Below are 23,765 nucleotides of genomic sequence, written 5' to 3'. Positions count from 1 at the left end.
GGATGTTGGGGGTGGGGGGGGGATACTATTCATATCCCATAGGTGAGGGCAATGGGCATGCCAGGAGAGGTTTAGTGGCAAGAGGAGCTGTCATGCAGTGGAGGTGGGAAGTGGGGGATTGGGCGGGGGGTGAGGGGTAGTGGGCAAGGTGGTCCTTGGTCATCAGTATGCTTCTTTCTTCAATGTGTGTACATAGTATGCTGCGCTTTGTAATAACTTTCATTTCTATATATCTTGAACAACTAGACAAAACCAACCAAACAAAAAAAACCACAAAACAAAACAGTTTGCTGACTGTATCTACTGTAGTTGCCAAACAGCTATTCATGAATGTTGGACTGAATTTGTGCAGAATACCAGAAGTTTGTTCTGTGTATACATATGGTATGGAGACACTTTTTTTTTCATGCATTTTCTAGATTTTTGTTTCAATTACTCTTACAATCAGTAACATATTTCAGAAATTATGTGAAATTTGTTTATCTCATGTTTATGGTTCACTCATTTCTAATGTGTGTGTTAAATAAATCTGAATCTGTCAGATTCATACCTCCAAATGGAAAAGGTTGACTACATGACTACATGGTGGGGTAAAAACTGTCATACATGAAAAATCCCAGTTATAAATATGAGTGAATACGGGAGTTGCAGCACATGAACACAGAATGATTTTGTTACAGATGGATAGTCTGTTCATTTTCCTTTCAGAAACATAGGTTATGTACAGTTTCTGCAGTTTTGTGCTAGAATTTTTTTGTGCTTTGTTATTGCCCTCCATAACAAAAAAAATCACTTTAGGAATAGATAACAAAAAGGCAGTTCATGGCACTGAAGGTGCTAATATAGAATGAATAATAAATCCAGGCCCTGATATCTCCTCTTTCCAAAAGAAAGGGGAAGAAATATAAAAAAAAAAAAAAAAAAAAAAATCAGTCTTGGTTTCACCTTCAGCTTTAAAAATTGATTTGCACTGGGTAGAGGGGAAAGGGTAGAGATGTGAGTCAAAAAATGTTCAATGCTCATAGTAACCATTTTATTTCTGTAAAAGTGAAGTTAGCATGCACAGCAAGCAACAGTTGCTTTTGCATCGCAATGTGCTGACTGGGCTTGGAACTTGCTGCTGGATGTTAATTGTTGAGAAACAATCTCATTTAAGGAAAACCTCCCCACAGTTTGGCAGAGACCTCTTTCTTGAAAAGAATGTCTCCCACAAACTATCATGAACATAAGTTGAAGAGAAAAAAACAACAGGATTTGAACAAAATAACAGTCTGATTTTTTTTCTTAAAATCAATATGTAGGAAAATACTAGATACCATTTCAAATTTTCTTTTATGTTCATTCTAGTTAATTCAGTGTCCACTTTAGAGATCTACATGCAGAAAACAATTTGATGATGTAGTTAGTCACTGCAAGTGTTCTGTCCAGAATTTGCATTTCTTTTCTTTTAAATGTGAACAATAAAAACAATGTCATGCCATCATCTTATCAAACACAACCTGTGTTACGGCAAATGTATTTTTGGAACTGGATCGAGCCTCAATGAAATAAACCACTAATGATCTGGAAAAATGGCTTAATTCAGAAGACTTACAACCCCTAAGTGGTATGACTGTGAAGATTTTTCTTTTCCAATGATGTTTAATCCAAATTTGGTATTGCCAGACAAAGTATTTTAAGACAAAATGGCAATGTTAAAGTTTACCATGGACACACACACACACACACACACACACACACATGCAAACAACTGAACACGGCTTATAACATAGACTCACTTTGTTTATATAAGTGAGTCAATAAAATGAAAGTATCAGAGAGTTACAAATGTTTTACTGTAAAGATATTACAAATCATACTGAACAAGTTCTTTATGACTGTTCAGAGGTATGGAAGTTCTGGGATTTCATGGAGCAAAAAATTTTAACAGATATTAATGTTAATATAAAACTACCAGTAACTGAGGTATTATTTGGCATAAACTGTTCAAACTGCCTCAAAGATTATCAGATGTTTAAGATAAGATAAGATAAGAATAACTTTATTATCTCCAACTGGAGAAATTTGGTCAGGTGCATTATCACAACATAGACAAGTAAACAACATGGGGGCCATAACTGTAAAAGCCAACAACAGCCCCAACAAATATTACGAAGATACAAATGTAAAAAATATCACGTACATCGTTTCATACATACATCCACACACTGCAGGTAATAACTAGTATTCTTAATGTAAAAACAGAAAGAATTAAGAAACATTATTTGAATATATTTATTAGTAAGTTATTGCTGATTGGTAAAACACAGTCTGCTTTTAGCCTGCAATTCATGTTCAAACAAGAATACAACATTTGAAGAAAAAAAAAAACTTGGTTATTAGGGCACATCCAGCTGTGCAAAAGAACATGACAAACAAAAATAGAACCAACCAACCCCCCCCCAAAAAAAACAAAACAAAACAAACGAAACAAAAAACAAAAACAAACAGAAAAAAAAGAACGGAACATACATATAATACTTATAATATTTACTTATTCTCATATTAATTATTCTCCTTCTTATTTACATGGTGCATTCTTGCTTATCATTTGCTTTCCATTTACATTTATCATCAAAAATATGATTGTCTGTATGTTAACTGGTTACCATATTTTCTTCTCCTTTGCATATGTGCCATGCATGCCACACACAGTCTAATGTGTAGTGATTTCTTTTTCCTGGCACGATGAACAGGCCTGTTAGGCCTTCTACACCGCAAGAATCAAATAATCAAGCAAGTAATCAAGTAATATAGTAAGGGATAACTAGGAAGTCAGAGACGAATGAAAGAGACAGGCAAACCGACAGGAAATACATTAGAACAACCAAAAACAATGCAAACACTCAATTAACACTAAAATCTTGCATGCAAGTATACTGTCCATTGATAGAGAAGCAAACAGATAAAGAACTGTTAGTGAATGGATGAGTACTGATGTAAATAAAAGAGAGGAGAGAAACATGTATGTGCAGAAGAAAAAATACAAGAACCCCCCCCCCCCCTCACCCCCCCAATAAAAAAAAGAAAAGGAAAAGGCTAATAAAAGAAAATGAGAAAAAATAGGATGGAGGCCCCACACAAGAAAAAAAAAAAAGAGAGGGGGTGGGGGGGGGGGGGGGAGAGAGAGAGGATAGAGGCTCCACACAAAAAAAAGAAAAAAAAGAAGGGGGAAAATAGGAGGATGGAGGCTCCACACAAGAAAAAGAAAAAAAAAACAGAGGGAGGGGAATAGGAGGATGGAGGCCTCACACAAGAAAAAGCAAAAAAAGAGGGGGGGGGATAGGAGGATGGAGGCCCCACACAAGAAAAAGAAAGAAAAGGGGGGGGGGGGGGGAATAGGAGGATGGAGGCCCCACTCAAGAAAAAGCAAAAAAAGAGGGGGGGGGGGGGGATAGGAGGATGGAGGCCCCACACAAATAAAAAGAAAAAAAAGAGGAGGGGGGGATAGGAGGATGGAGGCCCCACACAAGAAAAAGCAAAAAAAAGGGGGGGGGGATAGGAGGATGGAGGCCCCACACAAGAAAAAAAAAAAGAGGGGGCAGAGGGTGAGGGGGGGGGGGAATAGAAGGATGGAGGCCCCACACAAGAAAAAGAAAAAAAAGAAGGTGGGAAATAGGAGGATGGAGGCCCCACAAAAAAAGAGGTTCGGAGGAGGAGGGGTGTGTGGGGGGAACAGGACGATCAAGGCCCCACAAAAAAAGATACAGAACATGAAAGTAAAATAAATGTATGAAAAGTGACCTGAATTTTTAACAAATGGGCATGACTACAATATTATGTTTGATTTCTCTATGTCTCTGTTGTATATGAACTAAGTAAGAAATGCTTCGACTGTTTTTTCCAGGCTTGAGAACAAAGCAAGTAACAGGATCAACAGTTTTAGGTAATAATTTCCAGAGCATGTGAACACCTCAGAGGCACATCATAAACATAAACAAGAGAGAGAGAGAGAGAGAGAGAGAGAGAGAGAGAGAGAGAGAGAGAGAGAGAGAGAGCATAATTACGACTCCAGACCCCTGACCTACCTTTCTGTAAAGCATCCATGGAAGGTAACTGAAACTCTCTGTGCATCCTGCGTTTTGACCAGTACAATTTCTCCCACTCCCAATTGCCATCCTGCTCTACACAGTACTTGTACTGGAATGTATTCCTGGGCAGTTGCTTTTCTTCAACTTCAGCTTCATACAGTCTCCCTACGTCTCCATATCTCCTAGAAAAAACAAGTGAGAGTTAAGACTAGCCCATCCTCATGTCACCCCCTTCAAAATTCATCAACTGACAACATGTGTATCTCTATCCTCAATAAATCATCACTTACATGAGCAGTTATCTTTGCATACGTATCGGCTGTGCACAACGTCAATTTAGTTATACATGAGCAGATGCTACCTCTTTCTGTTCAACAAATCACTACATCCAAGAAAGATTATATGCAAGTATGTATATTGTAATGTATATGCATATCTCTTTGATCCATACTCTTTTGCAAAATGAAGATATTAGGGCCTGGTTTAATAACATTTATCTATTTACTCATTTATGTACATAACTAGTTTAGTTCTGTTTCATATTCTCCTTAATTCAAGCATCATCTTTTCACTGGTAGCTTTAGAAAGTTGATTGTGATTTTTCTCCCGTACAGATTTGGGAATACCATGAAATTTAACAGTAAGTGGTGTCTCTTGATCATGTGCTGTGGGTGTGGTCACTGACAGTGTTATGACATTTGACGTGACTCACTTAGGAGATAAAATTCAAGTTGTGTCAGGCATGATAAATAGCTCTTTCTCTATTTGAAATGATTCTCTGGAGGATTTAATTTCCCTTTAATATTTTATCCTTTGATTTCACAAAGCATATTCCTAAATTAATAGGAGTTGTTCAATATGTAAAGATTTTGGAATAACATTAGATTGTGAGTGACATCTCTTGGTCACATCTATCTATACTGATCTGCCTATCTATCAATGTGTGTTGCTGGAATTAGGGCAATCTCCTCTGAACTCAGTTAAAAAAACAATTTGATTTTGTTTCTTGTTTTTGAACACTCAAATCCTTTCCTTCTGGGCAGGCAAATCGGCTTGTGGGTTCAGTGTTAACATGCAAGCGACTGGCTTTGGCTTAGCTTCACCTCTTAAAAACCAGTTGCTTAACTCAAAACCTGTCCATACTCAGTGCACAATGTGCACTGAAAAAATGCCAAGCAGCTTGCAAAAAAGAAAGTAGGCGGGTGACCCTAGCAATCCAAAAATGAGCTTGTCAGAACAATTTTGATGACAGCGTAACATCAGAACAAATTGCAGCTGGTCATGATATGATGAAATTGGAACAGTTTGCATAAATGTTTTTGGCAATTCTGAGTTTGCTTTAGAAAAAGTAAGACTTTTTTTTAGGTTGTGGCTTGTGTGTCAAGGACCTTCTAGCCTGCATACATTTGCAAAACAACCTTGTGTCCCAGCGTATCAGCTTGGATACCCCTGACATCTAATAATTAACCTATTTTGCTTACTCAGTTTTCTAATGTTTGAAAAAGATGCAATGCAATCGGAAAATGAGTAGTCTGTATGCATAATATCACCTGACCATCCTTTTGCAGTTGTTTTGGTGTTTTGCAGGCATTTGAGGCCCACTGGTGGTCTGAACTAAACTGACAGATATATTATGATTTACCTGGTGCAGAGTTGGTGCCCTTTAGTGTGTCACACAATACTGTCATAAAATATCAGATTTAATCATACTGTATAATATTGTATAGGTATGTCCCATCTTACCTTATCATGTAATGATTTATCCTTATCATAATGTACACTATCATATTCTGTCAGTGTGTTAAACCTCTGCATTCATCATCTCTGGAAGGTTTAAACTATTCCAGACAAATGAAACTGGTGGAAAATATAAACTCTTACTCTTTGGGATGCATCTCAATCAGGTTTGACTGACTTGGCTTATTTTCATCTGGTGTCCAGCTCAGGTAAACATGATGGTTGTTGCACTCAATCTGCTTAAACTTTCTGGAGATGACCACATGGAATATAACCATGGCTGCAGGCTTCGCACTAAAAACAAACAGAATGTAAACATTCAAAAATTCAACCCACTATGCCTGCAATGCAAAGTGATTGTAAAAGGCAAACATGAAATTTTTGACAAAAAAGCTACCATTCTTTCATGAAAAAGTGTGAATTCTAAAAAGAATGCCACCATGCATATATTTGTGTAATTTAAGAGGGATGATTAATAAATCCTAACACTAGTAGAAATCTTCACACCACAAAGAGAAAAAAGTTTCTGTGTCAGTGACAGGAAGAAACAACTAACTCCTAAAATCTGATTTGCTTTCATCTGATTTGTTTTCAGGTTTTCACAGTTGTCTGCAATGAATAGAATAATGGTGGTGTTTGTATTTTGTTGCCTCAAATATAGGTGGCTTAATTCAGACCACAACACAATTCAGGGGGCACAAACCTTGAAAGACATTTGACACATCATGATTTTATGTACAAAAATATGCACAATCCCCATGTAATACAGTTTCTGATGAGACTGACAATAATGACAGGGAACTCTGATATAACCCCTTAAATATGAAAAAAAAAGAAAAAAAGTATACAATGTAGTGCCTGAATAAGATCATTCTTAATCAATGATTGTTATGAAGAGACAGAGGATGAAAGGGAATGCATTTGGATGTCTGCTTTTGAGAATCAAGTATTAGCATGTTTGTCTTCAACCACAAAAAATACCAAATGAGGCATAATGTATCTGAAAATAATGGATGTTCTAATTTACCTGAGCAAAGATATTTAATCAAGCTGATAAGCAAAAGTAAGCAACCCAGCTTGGTAAACAAGTTGGAAGAAAGATCATAGACCATGTACTGTGGGGAAAAAAAATATGGTAAAAAGAAATAATAAACTTCTGTGCATCTGCCCAGCAAGGTTTTTATCTCCTTAAATGAAGAATTTTTTTTCTATACTGACATCATGCAACAAAAGGAAAATTAGTCATATGATGGTTTTCTCATCTGATGTCACACATGAAACAGAGCTTACAAACAAGTGAGCTTATACATACTTCTGTGGACTGCCCAATTTTGTAAATACAGAAAGTCTGTTTCATGTTACTAACAAGAGAGGCAAGGCCTTCAAGACTCACTTGTGATACACTTAAAAAAAATATCCAAGCTTTTTATGTATTGAGTATAATTTCAAAATGTAATGTTTAAGATGAGAAAGATCAGTTTAAAGCAAATTAAGTCCCCTAGCATTAATTACAGAGTAATTTCCCTTTTTTACTATCAGCACCAAAATGTTTGCAAAATAAATAAAACTTCCATGCTTCGCAAAAGAGGTTCCTGTTTGAACAAAAAATGATAATAATGACTGCTCTTGTTGTTGGGTCAGAATATCAGATCAAAGTGCCAAGGTTAGAGAATACAAAAAAAATAAATATAACAGTAAATGCAGTTTTCATATAATTAGGCTTCATTTTTTATATTTTTTTGTGCCCATCCTAGAGGTGCAATATTGTTTTAAACAAGATGACTGGAAAGAACTGAATTTTTCCTATTTTTATGCCTAATTTGGTGTCAACTGACAAATTATTTGCAGAGAAAATGTCAATGTTTAAGTTTACCACGGACACACAGACACACACAGACAACCGAACACCAGGTTAAAACATAGACTCACTTTGTTTATACAAGTGAGTCAAAAAGGACTCCAAAAACAATTCTTTGAAACTAAAACATATATCTGCACTGTCATGAGAAAGCAATTGTTTCAGCTGTTGGAGAAGTTATATCTATTTCAAAATTAAAGTGTGGTAGTTTTCATGTCAAATGTAAAAATGAAAGGCAGAACAAAAAACTTCTGCAGACACAGACAGTTGCTGGCATTCCAATTGTTTCTACAAAGCCTCATGTGAAAACAGTTGGACTCGTTTTCTAAGAGCTTGACAGTGATTTTATAGTGGCTCTTCCTATTGTGAATGCCTGTCGCAAGATAACATTAAAGAATGGAGAAATAGCAACAATAATAACTTTCAAACTCCAAGGTCTTCGAGAAAAAAATTACAATTGACAATTTTTCTTCTAACATTGTACCATATTGTGCACCTGTGAGAAGATGCGTATCACATGAGATGTCAAGAACTCCATCATACCAAAGTTTTGTCACTCCAATTTATCACAGTGCAGCAGATGTGGAAACAGTTCCATACTTGGGAACATTGTATCGAAAAGTATTTTTGTCATAACTGTAAAGGTGACCACTCTGCTGCATTCCATGGATGTCCTGCAAATGTTCTGCCACAAAAAGCAAACATAACAAAATCTAAATCTTATATTTCTTTCCAAAAGGCTGTTAGACTGGCACAACATGAAGTGTCACAGAAAGCTTGTGGCATAAAGAAAACATATGCTGAAGCCATTCGGTCTACACCAAGTCTTCACAAGGCAACACAGACTGATATTGCAAAGTATTTTTTCTGTTTCAACACAAACGGATGGGATAGATAGGGTCAGTTTCTCGGAAGACCAGTTATCAAAAAATCATGGGCTGCCAACAGTGACTTAACACGAGGGGCAGTCTTCAGTACTACCTGGGGGGACTGCGGATGGTCGACATGGTGACCGGTTGTCATCACCTTTGTTTAAACATGGCAACCAGTCATCAGCATCATCAGTATCGTCAACTGGTGGTCAACATGGTGAACACCCATCTACATTGTCATTATGGTCGTTTGGTGGTCAACATGGCGATCACCCGTCAACATCATTTTTGGAGTCGTCTGGTTGTCAACGTGGCGAGCGCCCATCCACATGGTCACTGCAGTCGGCTGGTGCTGTCAATGTGGCAACCACCCATCCACATCGTGATTGTGGTCAGCTGGTGGTCAACGTGGCGACCACCAATCAACATTGTCGTTGCAGCCCTCTAGGTCAATATGGCGACCACCCATTCACATTGTCGGTGTGGTCATCTGGTGGTCTAAGTGGCGACCACCCGCCAACATCGTCGTTGTGGTTGGCTGGCGGTCAACATGTCGACCATCCATCAACGTCGTCAGTGCGGTCAGCTGGTGGTCGGCATGGCAACAAATCATCAATTTCGTTGGTGCAGTTGGCTGGAGGTAGATGCGACGACCATCCATCAACATCATCGGTGCAGGCAGCTGGTGGTCAGCACAGCAAACATATCCTAACATCCTAACTGTTTTGTTTGTAAACAAAAGCTAATGATCTTTTGTATTCAAATGAAATGTGATTTATGGCGAAAACAAACTAGAAAAATATCAAAATATTAATGTGGAATTCCTTTCATGCTTACGTGAATATCTTGCTCAAAATAACCATAAAGTTTTTTTCTTTTACAGTCCTTAAATGTAACTAAAGGTAAATTACCTTCTTTAAAAGGATATTATTTTCCTCCTTGATATTACATATACCGTTCTGAAAGGGTTACCACAGCATTATCTGTCCAGCGTGGTCTTAATGATGAGTTCATTGTGTCCCCTGTCCTGAAGATTTTATTGTTTCAGCTACAGATGCTAAGATTAAGATAAATGATTTAGTCATAAATTTCCTTTCCGTTTATTCTTAAAATGGCCCTTCCAATTCAAACTCAAACTGGCTTCTGAATTTAGAAAGAGAAAATGAACACTGGGTTGTCGGTGGAGACTTTAACCCCCATGCTCCCTTTTGCCGTAGTTTTTTTGAGAAAAAAATGTCAGTCAGTCACTAATTCACGTCTGATTGAAAACCTTGTAGAGTCCTCTTTATATCTTTTAAATGGTGGCAATATAACAAGAATTCCTGATGTATCAACCCACAAGACTACATCAATTGATTTGAAACTTGTTACATCAGACTTAACAACAATTAGTACCTGGATTGTACAAGATGATGCATTAGGCTGTGATCTTTTACCATTTGTTCTCAAAGTTCATTAAAAATTTTAATCTAATCATGTAAGTAATGATACAATACCAAAGTTCCACTATGAACAAGCTGATAGGGGAAAATATCAATCCATTCCTTGTGTGTGGTTTTTATTGTTGCTGAGAACATTTTTTTTTTCTCTCTATTACTGATCAAAATATTACATCACGTTACAGAAACATATAACATAATGTATTGTTATTTTCTGAAGTTTTTTTTTCAGATTTAGAAAAAACAACAACAAAACTAAAACCACACACACACACACAAAAACCCAACAAGCATACTATCACAACCATTCAGTATTAATAGCAATTCCAATACAACATTTTGTAATGATGAAAAGAAAATTATTAAGCCTTAACTCAATCGGGATGACAAGTTTTCTCCCTTGCTTTTCCCCACAGACGGCCCATTTGTAAGGGTTTGGAAAAAAATTTACAAAAAATACAAAATACAGAGTAAGAAAATGAAACTTTCAGAACTGGTTTATTACATGTTGAGCTATTACATATATATATATATATATCTATATATATATATATATATATATATAAAAATCAAATTTCTCATCTTATTTTTACAGTTTTGCCATACGTAGAAAATACTGCCAAATTTTCAGCCTGAATCACCATACCCATGCTTGCTTTCTGCATTAAATTCACTTTCTTCTTCGTCATCATCCACCTCTTCAATGTCCGACCCTTCAGTTTGTAGCATTTCAAGTACTTCGGCAACCCTAAAACGTTGCCGTCGCTGCCTTGTTCGCTCCACAACATTTTGAGAAGAGCCCGCTTTGCTAACAGGCTGGTACGCGAGCACACGACCGGTCAGTGACTTTGTCAGCGTGTGTGCGAGACGGGCCACAAATGGCAGGCTGGCCAATCATACCATTTGATTGTGGAGTGACCCAGAATAGCGCACTCTGCTTGGCTAATCACAAAATCACGTGTACAGCGTGTGATGGATTTTTATTTCTTGACGCATTCCTTCGTCCGGAGAGAGTTAATAGTTTTTATAAAGACTTTTCCATTTTTAGTCCATGCTTAATTTGACAAGCCTGAATCATTTTGGATGTTTCGTTCATTTACTTATTCATAGTCTGTTCATCTAACTTAAGATGAAAATAGGTGATTTAGAAAAAAAAAAAAGATTATTATTATCATTTGTATTATTATCATTATTTCTATCATGATAATGGTAATTGTTATCATTAATCAGAAATCATCGATTCTGTAAATCAATGGCAGGGGAAGAAATATTCAAATGAAAAGGGGGTGGTTGAGGTGGAGGGGGGTGAGGGAGAGAGGACTGGGGAAGGAACAGACAGAGAGAGAACAGAATGTGGAAAAGATAGAGTACAAAATAAAACATAATCAAACTTAGGGGCAGATCAATTAGATATCTTAATGCTATAAGAATGGCAATTAATTCAGCTGTAAAAATTGAGAAGCCCTTTCCAATATCATGAATATGATATAACTTTTCAATTTTCAAAGCAGGAATTGTATATCCAGAACCAGCAAACTGATTTTTTAGAACAGAACCATCTGTATATATTATCAAGTGGTAAGAGTATGTTTCAGACAAGTGTGATTTGACTCGAGAAGCTAGAATATTGGGATCTTCATGTTTCTTAATGTCACAATATTGAATGTCAAGTCAATACAACAACAATAATTTGCAAACAATGCCCTAAACACTATTTGTATCACAATATTAAAAACAAACCTATAATGATATAATACTGAAAAAGCCATTCACAAATAAAACACACACCACCCAGAAGCATGCACACACAGACACACAACTCTAACTTTGAAAATAAAAAGTATTACTTACGCTTCAGCTTTTCTCTGCCTTTGACGCTTTCTGCCCCTTTTACTCTGAAAAAACAACAACAAACTGCAAAAACATTCAAGATTTATGACAAGAGGAAAATCCCCTTCTCTGATTTCAGCATTGTTGTATTCCTATTTTGTTTGTTTTCATATAGCAAAAGCAAATAAGGATACGTGGGCTGTTTCCATATACATGCTTAAGATGAAGTACCATTCTAAACATCAGCATTATGTGACTAGAACATTTTCTTTTTTTAACAGAGAAAGAGAATTCAGCATCAGCCTCCCACCAGCTCTGAATATTTCCGTTCCCAAGGTCAGCTTTTATGGTGCTGGTTGAAACCATTTTCATGTCTGCTTACACTCAGCATGGGCCTTACAATGAAAATTTGAGAACTACATTTGTGCAACAATGCACTGAAAATTTGCACTGATAATAAACAAGTTGCTAATTATTGCTGCTGTACTGCTGAAGTGAGCTGCCAAGTCCATACAGCAACATTAAGGTATTTTTGAGGGTAGGCTCTTTGGATATGATTAGTCATTTACCTGGATGTCTAAAAGTTAGGTATTAGGAAGGGGTTTGCTACCAACTGCAGCAATGTTAGGTGTGTGTGTATGGGTTTTTTTTTTTTTTTTTTTTTTGTGATATAGATGATTTCACCATCTGACAACCTTTACTTCAGATAAGATGTGATGGAAGAAGGGAAGAAGGAGAATGAGGGAAGACCTTTTGACACTGCTGTCTTTGTCATCTTATTTCATCACAAGTGTGGCCTTTTTTGTCACAAGTTCCACAGTGTTGATGCATTAAAGTTTAGCAATCTTTTTTTTTCTTTTTTTTTCTACTGACCAGAAATCATTTCCATCAAATTCGAACATTTGTTAGATCTTGCTTACCATTGTAAATCTTGCATTTTTGCCTTGCTATTTGCTTGCAATATTATTTACTACCCATAACCCCCTCCCGCCTACCCTCAAGTCCCCTGACATTCCCCTTCTTCCTATTGCCTAATTTCTCATCAAATAGGCTATCTTACTACTGATAATGGTGTAAATGTATATTTGCTAAGTACAATACCATTCCTTTTTTTTTTTTTTTTGCATACTTAATAAAAATCAAACAGGTCAGACTGACCAGACTCTGTATATAAATGTTAAGATAATTCTAACATGCATTATATACTGTCATTGATAATTTTCTCCTCTAATGGATCTCTTTCTTTGGTCTTACTATTTCTGTTTAAAAAAAATTATTACACAGAAAAATAAACTGAAACATTGCATGATTCATATTAGCTAGAACATTCCAGCATAGACATGAAGAAATAAATTCAAAAAGGAAAAGACATTCAATACCAATGTGAAGTTTTTCATTCTCTTATCACATTCTCACAACCTTTCTTACATTTTTGACACTTTTACTTTAAAGACAAAAGAAAAAAACCTCCTTCCCTGTAGAGCATGAGTAAAAAAAAAAAAAAAATAAAAAAAAAATAAAAAAAAATGCTGCAAACTATCTTACTTTTAATAAATAACAGCAGTGAACTATATATCTTAACTGTTAAATGAACACTTTCAGTTCAGTTTCTCTTGACTTGCTCACACTCAAGACTTACAATTACAACAACTTTGAATTTTTCTAAAGTGTATCTCAACAAAAAAGTCAAATATCTTCAATATTCACATTTTCCTGAACAATGATGCAAAAGCATTCTAGAATTCCTGAAACTTTGGGCAGCTTCAAAACATATACATAATAGATTCCTCTGATTTTAATCACAGCCAAATAAAATTTTGTTAATCCGTTTGTGAAATGGATGATGTCTGTTTCTAAAGTATGATAATCAACTTTTTAATACTATTGTAAAATTGCCCTTTGATTCAATAGAAGCTGTGGAATATGTGAAATCTGGATTTAAAAAAAAAAATTTGATTCAATAGAAGCTGTGGAATATGTGAAATCTGGATTTAAAAGAAAATACAAACATTCAGAAGAGTTGGTCTTCTAAATAAACTGAGTAGTTTTGTGACAAGTCTTAAGCAGCATATCTAAGCAATAAACTATTGTAAGGTTTTTTATATTAAGAATGGTATGACTGAATGTCTCTCCATTTCTTTGCTCACATAATCATTATGTGCATGAATGTGTGCAGTTTATATGCTGGTGTGGTCTCCTGTGTTTGTTCTTCTGTTCAACCTCTTTCACCAAAAATATCATATTAAAGAGAGAGACAGAAAGAGAGAGGGAGAAAGGAAGAGAGGGTGAATGAGTGAATGGTTTATTCATGATGGGCCTAGATCCCTACATGAAGTGTAGAGTAACAAAATATTTCATCAAGCATAGTAAAAACAAACAATTTTTTCATCACTTTTTCATTTGCAGATGACATTAGCAAACTGAAACAGAAAAAAACCCAATAAATTTCTCTGTAGTATTTTTGATTGAATATGTTATTCTCTAAATCTCTGTCATATATAACAAAGTACAAAGTGCACCTCATCTTCTTTATATTTTCCACATAATGGACATATTAAGTGTTATTCTATGCATGTCCTATACCTATAACGATAAGCACAAAATTAATGTCTGACACACTGGACTGAGACTTTGATGTAACCCGCATTACTGGTTTGATGGAGTGAAAAATGCCACTGAACCTTTAAATCTGTCTTAAACCTTTCACTTGTTACCACATGGTGTTGCCAGTTCTGCCACTTGCAATCAGTCATTCTCTGATGGAAATCTTGGATAAAAAGTTCATTAGTTCATTATTTCCTACCTCCTGACTGAGCCAAACATGCCTATATCCATACTTAGACAGACATGTCCTTATATCTGAAACACAGTTATTCTTACCCATAACACTGAGATGGATTAACATTGAATATGATTTATGTGGCAGCCTATTTTCTTCCATGTAAACCAGCTTTATCCAGTATTTGATGCATCTAAGAACTGAATTTGTTATGGTTGGAAATCTGTTGGTTTTCCCTAAAACAAACCATTGGGCTTTCCTTTATTTACCCCCAGGAAACTATTTAAAGCAAATAATTGTACCATTTCATAATGTTCAGCAGCTTTATCAAGTACCCACAATTCTACACCATATTGAACAACAGGTTCTTTGGTAAGATGTCAAGCAGACTGCTATTGAGTCATGTAAAACTTATGACACATAACAAAGCATTCTTTCTTCAAGTGGCTAAACCTTTGCAGCTGCTGTGAAGCTTAATTTGTGGAAAAATAAACTCGAAGATGAAGATATTTATGGATATCAACAAGAGACATCTCATGCCACAGCTGCACTGTGCAAACTGCATAGCTGGTTTTGGAGCCTAATTAGTTTCAGAGATGAAATCATGAGTCAGCATCAAATGAAAAGGTTGCACCATGCTGTCCGTTTCTAATAACTTCAACAGCTAATTTGTTTATAAAGAGAGAGAGAGAGAGAGGGAGAGAGAGGGGGGGGGGGAGGGAGGGAGAGAGAGAGAGAGAGAGAGAGAGAGAGATAGAGAGAGACCTTGTGTTTTTTTGTTTGTTTTGGGCGTGCTCCTCCTCTCTGCTGAGAGCTGTTTCTTTGTTGATTAGAATTCTTGATTCCTTCTGCTGCCCCATCCACTGCCACATCTTCTTCCTCACTGGTTTCAGCGCTACTGCTGCCATCTTTTCCCTCATCTTTGTCACTGGACTGAGTGGGGCAGGAACTACCATCTGCAGCAGCAGCAGCTCCTGTAACAAATCCAATTGCTCTGTTGTGTTAAATGCACAGGTACCAATTTCTTCTCTGTTGATCAACTTCTTTACAGACTGTGTGTTCAATCAAAAAAAGAAAAGAAAAAAAAAAGCTGTCCAACATTTACATTTGTGTTACTGATAAATATTAAAGTAAATCTCAAAAAAGGGAAATGTTACCAACAGATTTTGGAGCTATGGACGGACAGAAAGGATAAGGTAATCTGTAAATAAAGGTAATCTATAATCTGTGTGTGGGAGGGGGATGGAAGGTGCAAGAGTACATGCATATGTCTGTGTGTGTGTGTGTGTGTGTGTGTGCGCATGTGTGCGTGTGTCTGTGTCTGTCTGTCTGTGTGTATGTAGGGGATGGGGGAGGATTAAGGAGGGAACCAAAATAGAGTGCTGAAATATTTTTCATTATTTTAAACATGAAGCAGTCTCAACCCAAACTAAATTATATAAAGTTACTTCTTTTTATCAATTTGTGGTGAAGAATATTAATTCTGGTGAATGATATTATCTGCAAATTAAAACAAAACAAAACAAAACATCTCACAGGATAATAAACAGGAAAGGCACTAAAGTAACCAGATAATAAACCAGACCTAAGACTGACATGAAACAGCATGCTCCAGGATCTTGAAAACTTATGTTTGTAAGGAAATGAATTCATTCTGATTTTAAGACAGAATGGCGTAAGTTTGACTGATGTGGGGTTAAATTGTAGACAAGTCTCACAAACATACATGTGTAATCAATAGCATCAACATACTGAGCAAAATCAACAGATACTATTCCAGTCACCCGACTGTAATAAATAATTAAATCAACTGTAATTAGTAATTGAATCAACTCTTCTGTGACAGGTAAGTGCAGAATAACAATGGCTTTTATGTATATATATATATATATATATATATATATATATATATATATATTATCCGTGAACCACTTTAATTTGCATGAAATAAATAGCATATGAGAAGCATCCCTCATGACTCCCAAGTGGAACCACTTTATACAGTTCAAGTGTCAAGAATCAAGGCATCAAAACATAAACATGTGGACTGAATCATGTATGCTACACCACATATACTTTAAAGAAAAAGGGAAATGGGGAAAGATGCATGGCCTATACTAAACCCAATATGCTGGTAAGGCTTTGAGAACATTTAATGCACCACAGGAACTAAATAATAGGAAAAAGGATACTGAAAAGCACTATTAAACTTGTGACCTTTACCTCCAATATATACTTGTAAAAGGATTTATTTTCTGGCCAATAATCAATCACTTTTGAGGGGATTTATTTTCTGGCCAACAATCAATCATCAGATTTGATTATTTACAAACAAAAAAAACCCAAAAACAAAACCAAAACAAAAAAACAAAAAAAAAACACAAAAAAACACAACAACAAAAAACAACAACCCTGAATGAAAACAGAAACCTTGCTCTGCCAACCACCTTTTTCCTTTTCTTTAATAACATTACACCATGTTGTTGAACCTCTACTTTGACGCCTGACTTGAACTCTATAGCTTAAAAAAAACAAACAAAAAAAAACACACCATCTTTTACCATGACCAAAGAGGGAACCAAGTTTGAAGCAAACTAGATGCTTTTTATTTTTGGGAGTGGGGGGTGGATGGGAGGGAAAAATGGGCTTTCCCATCAGCACTCTCACACTGCTCATTCTAAATTCCTCTAACCCAGGCTTGTCTGCTGCAGTCCCTGTGCCAGCAGTCCACAGAAAAGCAACTGATGTTTGGCCATTACACTAGAGGAAACTGCTCTCCCACAGAGTTAGCAGCAGTATTCAACAGTGCTTCCTAGTGGCTCTGACAAAAACAAAACAAAACAAAAAAACAAACAAACAAAAAAAACAAAAACAACCAGAGGCCAGCAACTGGAAGACAAAGAGAGTGCTGATGCACTAACCTGTAAGGCCATCAGTATCTTCTGGCTGGTGCGTTTTTAAGCTAAGCTTGTCAGCCTCTGCATCAGCACTGCATGGTATGGGTGGGTTTAGACTGCATGCCTGTGAATCAGTGGACATCTGTGGGTCACTGGACGCCTGTGGGTCACTGGGCTCCTGTGGGTCACTGAACGCCTGATGGTCACTGGACGCCTGTGGGTCACTGGACGCCTGTGGGTCACTGGACGCCTGTGGGTCACTGGACGCCTGTGGGTCACTGGACGCCTGTGGGTCACTGGACTCCTGTGGGTCACTGGACGCCTGTGGGTCACTGGACGCCTGTGGGTCACTGGACGCCTGTGGGTCACTGGACTCCTGTGGGTCACTGGACGCCTGTGGGTCACTGGACGCCTGTGGGTCACTGGACGCCTGTGGGTCACTGGACGCCTGTGGGTCACTGGACGCCTGATGGTCAATGGATGTCTGTGGGTCACTGGACGCCTGTGGGTCACTGGACGCCTGATGGTCAATGGATGTCTGTGGGTCACTGGACGCCTGTGGGTCAACGGATGCCTGTGGGTCACTGGACACCTGCGACTCACTGGATGCCTGTTGGTCATTGGGCATCCGTGGGGCATTGGGCACCTGTGGGTCAGTTGATGTCTGTGGGTCAGTGGGTGTCTGTGGGTCACTGAACGTCTGTCGGTTAATGGGCATCTGTGAGTAATTGGATGCTTGCGGGTCACTGGACACCTGTAGGTCAGTGAGTGTCTGTGGGTCATTGGACATCTGTGGGTCAATGGATGGGTCCATGGATGTCTGTGGGTCAGTGGATGGGTCAGTGGACGTCTGTTGATCACTAGATGTCTGTGAGTCATTGGACGTCTGTGGATCAGTGGGTGTCTGTGCGTCATTGGACGCCTGTGGGTCATTGGACGCCTGTGGGCTATTGGACATCTGTGGGTCAGTGGATGGGTCAGTGGTTGTCTGTTGAACAGTGTGTGTCTGTGCGTCATTGGACATCAGTGGGTCAGCAGATGCCTGTGGGTCAGTGTAATCCTGTGGGTCACTGGACATCAGTGGGACACTGGACACTTGTAGGTCACTGGATGTCTTTGGGTCAGTGACTAGGTCACTGGACATCTGTGGGACATTGGACGTCTGTGTGTCACCGGATGTCTGTGTGTCAGTGGATTGGTCAGTTGACGTTTGTGGGTCAGTGGATGGGTCATCGGATGTCTGTAGGTCAGTGAATGGGTGAGAGGACGTCTGTGTGTCGGTGATTGGGTCAGTGGACGCCTGTGTGTCAGTGGATGGGTCAGCAGATGTTTGTGGGTCAGCGGATGTCTGTCTGTTAGTGGAGGTCTGCTGGTCGGTGGGTGTCTCTGGGTCAGAAGGGGCTTGCAAGTCAGTGGTTGAAACTATAGGTTCAGTGGATGATTTGTCCGAGTCCCTGGTAGATGTCACAGTCAACCTATCTGGGTCAGTGAGCATCTGTGGGACAAAGGACATGTGCGGGTCATCGGATGCCTGGCTCTTTAGCTCCTGGCTGCAAAGTGTTGAAGTCGGCAAAGGACTGAAGCTGCCTGAGATGGAATTTCCACATTCAAGGCAGAAGGAGCAGTTTTCTTCTACAGAAACCCCACACCCTGAGCAGACATGCATTGTCGGGGCGTGGACCTTCAGTCCGCAGTTTGTACAGAATTTCTGACGGTATTTCAAGCGGAATCCACATTGCAAACATTTCAGTTCTGGAGGTCTTCCGCAAGAGGAGCAAAACTTTTGGTTGGCTTTGACCACTTGGCCGCAGTGTGCACACGTGCGATCCATCAGTCGCAATGTTCCACATTCTGGACAAAAGCTGGCGTTGTCTTCTAATGGCTGATTGCAATCCGCACACCTCATCCTGTAAACAGAGGTGTAGAAGAACATCAATGACACACACACACACACACACACACACACACTACGTCACAATAAATTTATCATTAACACAGCAAAACACATTCGGCCGGTGTTAAAAGCGGTGGGTGTGTATAGGAATGAGTGTGGTTGTAGCGCAATATAATTAGCAACCCCTCTTTGAGTACAGGCTGATCTGTTTCGTTGGATCTTTGCCTGAAAGTCTGCCTGCATCTATCAATGCCTTCGCGCGCGCGCGTTTGTGTGTGTGTGTGTGTGTGTGTGTGTGTGTGTTGTCATTATAGCCACGAGCAACAGCACAAAGCAGGTCCGCCGGGACTCGGGACAGGTGCTGACATAAGGGGGCGGAGATATCGACAGACAACACTCCCACTGACATGGGTTCAGTGAAAGAGAGGGGTTGGGGGTGAGGGGGGCGGGGGGAGTCGGGTAAAAAAGAGACTGAGAGGCACAGAGAGGACGGGTCTGGCAGGGACAGAGAGAAACAGGAGTGAGACTGAGAGAGAGAGAGAGAGAGAGAGAGAGAGAGAGACAGACAGACAGACAGACAGACAGAGAAACATATTGAGAGAGAGAGAGAGAGAGAGAGAGAGAGAGAGAATCAAAACGTGCAATTTCTTTCTATGTGCCAGTTTTGTTGCCACGTTAGCGGAGTGAAATCATGTACTGTTCACCAGCGCTATCACTGTATCAGTTACGCTGCTTGCCCTATCGAAAAGACGACGTCACCACTTGGGCACAATGACTTGTTTCAAAATACAGACAGTAGATCTACACACACCCACTTCGTCTGTACCTTTTCCTCTGTCAAGCAGGTCGTTCGTATGATGGAACGTTTCACCGAACTTCATTTGTTAACTTTCAGTTTAGCTTTCACAAGAATTATCACTTTTCTTTTGTTAACTTTCAAATTGTGTTTCACAAGAATTATTACTCTTCCTTAGCTTACTTTCCAACTACCGCCGCCCTGCAGTGCATGTACTCGCGCCTTATGTAGTTTCCAGTTTCAGGTAGCACAAACCAACATGTTCCAACATGTTCAACTTGGTAGAATGTGATTGTGCTTTATTTACTTCTCTCGTTGCATGCTGTGAATCACTGTCACTGAGTAATGAGATCATGGCATCGATCTGTGTGTGTGTGTGTGTGTGTGTGTGTGTGTGTGTGTGTGTGTGTGTGACCTACGCGCGAGTGTCTCCCTTTCCCGTATTTTAGCATCTTTTCGCATATGTGTTTTATGATAGTGTATGTGTGCATGAGTCTGAAGACAGATTTGGAACAGATCACTACAACAAAGAAAAAAAAAACCTGGTCGGCGATTGTTTGACTTTTCTTCTTGGTAAAATCACTGTGTAATCTACATCATCCAGGCAAAAAGAATTCAGTTAAGAAAGCTTGAGTAATTTTACCAAGATTTGCAACCGAGCCGGAACTATCCGGAGGTCTGACACCAAAAGTAAGAATAATTCTTTTGTTTTTCTTCATAAAGCCAATGTTTTGTTTCCTAAGAAAGCTTGTGTAATTTTACCAAGATTTGCAACCGAGCCGGAACTATCCGGAGGTCTGACACCAAAAGTAAGAATACTTCTTTTGTTTTTCTTCATAAAGCCAATGTTTTGTTTCCTAAGAAAGCTTGTGTAATTTTACCAAGATTTGCAACCGAGCCTCTGTGTGTGTGTGTGTGTGTGTGTGTGTGTGTGTGTGTGTGTGAGAGAGGAGAGAGAGAGAGAGAGAGAGAGAGAGAGAGAGACTCAGAAGTGTTTTAATGTAAGGCCACTGACCTGTAAACATATGGATGCACGTGTTGTACAAAGACACATATGAAAACCAAAGCCTGAATTGGTTGAACAACAAAATGTAAAAAGAATGAGAGAGAGAGAGAGAGAGAGAGAGAGAGAGAGAGAGAGAGAGGAACAAATCAGACTGGGGTGGCTGGGACTAAAAGTATTTGTTTTAATACTTAAATATATCCACTTTGGATCCCTTTTTCAACCTCCCTCCCTCATTAACTGGTGTACTGTTGTCAGTCACTTTCGTTATAGTGACTATAATAGCCTGGTAACAGTTCTGAACTAACTGAACTCAACCAGAACGATCAAATCCGATGTGTGTGTGTGTGTGTGTGTGTGTGTGTGTGTGTGAACATGAAATGAAGCCATGCATGTTAAAGATAGAAGGGACGAAACTGAGATAATACACCAAGTTAATTTTGAAGGATCTGTCTGGCTTTTAATAATTCTCACTGCCTTCGTTCCAGTTGATCTGCATCTCATCAGACTGGTAGTACAGACATAGTGAGGTTGTTCCCCATTTTAGGGAGCTGTCTTCATGCATATGTTGGAGACTTTTTCTACCGTCTTCAACCAGCAATGGGAAAACTTCCCAAACACGGTAGGCTACGGATTCTGAGAATATACACAGCTTCCATTTTCTTTTCTCTTTGTTTTGTTTTGTTTCTGTTTCGAAGGGTGAGGTTGTCCCCACACTTCTTAGATTTCTTTTCACGGTACTGTCACTACTTGATTGATTCAACCTGAAAAGACTTATGCTGGAATAGAGTGAACAGGTGGTAAGAAAAATTACAAGACAAACAGGTTTTGCTGGTGCGCCTATGACTGTAGACCTTGTTTTTTTGTTTTGTTTTGTTTTTTTAATTTATTTATCTATTTATTTATTATTATTTTTTAATTGTGCTGAATGAGAATACTTTCTTTTCTCTTCGCATATTGAGCTCTGTCTGCTATATAATATGTATGATACTAGTTTTGTCTCACGGTTTGACTAGCCCCGCCCCCCTCTTCCTCCACCTTCCCACAGATATTCACAAATGATACCTAGATATTTAGACGGGTTGTCATGGTTTATGGGAAACACACATTTGCAAGGAAAAATAGGAGGGGAAAGGTTAAAGGTCACGAAAGTAACTGACATCAAGTTCAAAACTTTGCAATCACTGCCGCTTCAGACATTCATCCACACACAGACAGACAGACACACACACACACTGTCAAAAATGTTCTCGGAGAGAGAGAGAGAGAGAGAGAGAGAGAGAAAGAAAGAGACAGAGACAGAAACAGAGAAACAAAGAAAAGACAGTCAAAAATGTTTTCTGAGAGACAGACAGACCGTCAGCAGAGACAGACTGAGAAACAGAGAGAGAGAGTTACTATGTGAAAGAGACAAAAAGAGGGATCGACAGACAAACAGACATAGACAGGTGCAAAGACGAAGTGCAACTGACCTGGCGTGCTGTCACTTTGCTCGCTCCATCCCTTCAACGATCAGCATTCGCACAGATTAACGACATGTCGTATCGCGTAAGCTATTTCAAGATGGCAACTGTCCGTCGGTACGCTTCGCAGTGTGCAAGCTCGCTAAACTGTTTACGTGGGCACATAAGCTTACCACCGTCGCGCCAATACTTCCCTCTGCAGTGGGACCAGACCAACCAATCAGCTCAGTTAGCCGACAGGTTTCCATCAAGTTTCGGTTTCGGAACAAAACTTGGCAATGACGTCATTTTGCGTCTCTTCAGAGAAGTCCAACTTGCAGTTTCGGCGGGCCAGCCCACTGTGAAAGAACTGCGTAGTAACTTTCAGGTTCGGGGTGTGGGGGTGGGGGTGGGGGATGATGATGATGATGGGGTACCGTATTTTTTATACGTGCGCGCTTGTGTGTGTGTGTGTGTGTGTGTGTGTGTGTGTTGAGATAATGGTGTGTGTGTGTGTGTGTTGAGATAATGGTGTGTGTGTGTATGTGTGTGTGTGTGTTTGTGTCGGGGGACGGGGAGGAGGGGGGCGGAGAGAAAGAGAAAAAGGGACAGACTGAGAGAGAGAGAGAGAGAGAGAGAGAGACAGAGAGAAATTGTGTTTACGGAAGACAGGAACTCTGTGTGTGTGAATGTGGAGAAATGGTGTGTGTATGACGCGAACTCTCTCTCTGTGTTGATATGATGGCGTGGATATACATGTGTGTGTTTGTGTGTGTGTGTGTGTGTGTGTGTGTGTTTGTGTGTGTGTGTGTGTGTGTGTGTGTGTGTGTGTGTGTGTGTGTGTGCAGCGTTAGAGTAAGGCTGACACAAACAAAAAGAAAAAAACTGACCCGGAAAGTTAACTACATGGCAGTAATTAATCATTGACTGGTCACACACACACACACAGATGGTGGTGGTGGTGGTGGTGGTGTGTCCATCGAGATCGATGATGACCATCGTTGTCATCCAGATGGGGGATGGGGGATGGGGGGAGGGTGGTGGTGGGGTGGGGGGAAGGATGCTCATGAATCTATCTGTGAGTGCGCAGATGGCTGAATAGTCCAATCTGCGCACGAAATGTCCGCTGACAGTTGGGGCAGACTTCA

The 23,765-nt window shown here is 39.1% G+C and overlaps 1 protein-coding gene across 3 annotated transcripts in view; it reads right to left on the bottom strand.

Moving 5' to 3' along the window:
* The window catches only part of LOC143298824 (E3 ubiquitin-protein ligase RNF213-like), a 232,974-nt gene extending 210,154 nt beyond the window's left edge, over positions 1-22,820 (bottom strand). For 2 of the 3 annotated variants that reach the window (XM_076611814.1, XM_076611816.1), the window contains exons 1-6: positions 22,648-22,820; positions 17,507-19,389; positions 15,351-15,559; positions 11,828-11,871; positions 5,952-6,101; positions 4,068-4,252 (exon numbers count right to left, since the gene is read on the bottom strand). In XM_076611814.1, the coding sequence (XP_076467929.1) occupies positions 4,068-4,252; positions 5,952-6,101; positions 11,828-11,871; positions 15,351-15,559; positions 17,507-19,388 (2,470 nt within the window). In that variant the 5' untranslated portion in view covers position 19,389; positions 22,648-22,820. The remainder of the gene's footprint in view (positions 1-4,067; positions 4,253-5,951; positions 6,102-11,827; positions 11,872-15,350; positions 15,560-17,506; positions 19,390-22,647) is intronic. The other variant, XM_076611815.1, reaches the window with a different exon arrangement.
* Positions 22,821-23,765: the final 945 nt, after the last annotated feature.

The sequence above is a fragment of the Babylonia areolata genome, chromosome 24 (assembly GCF_041734735.1).
Source record: "Babylonia areolata isolate BAREFJ2019XMU chromosome 24, ASM4173473v1, whole genome shotgun sequence".
Lineage (NCBI taxonomy): Eukaryota > Metazoa > Mollusca > Gastropoda > Neogastropoda > Buccinidae > Babylonia > Babylonia areolata.
The sequence above is the reverse complement of the archived record's forward strand: the minus strand, read 5'-3'. Positions and strand labels throughout refer to the sequence as shown.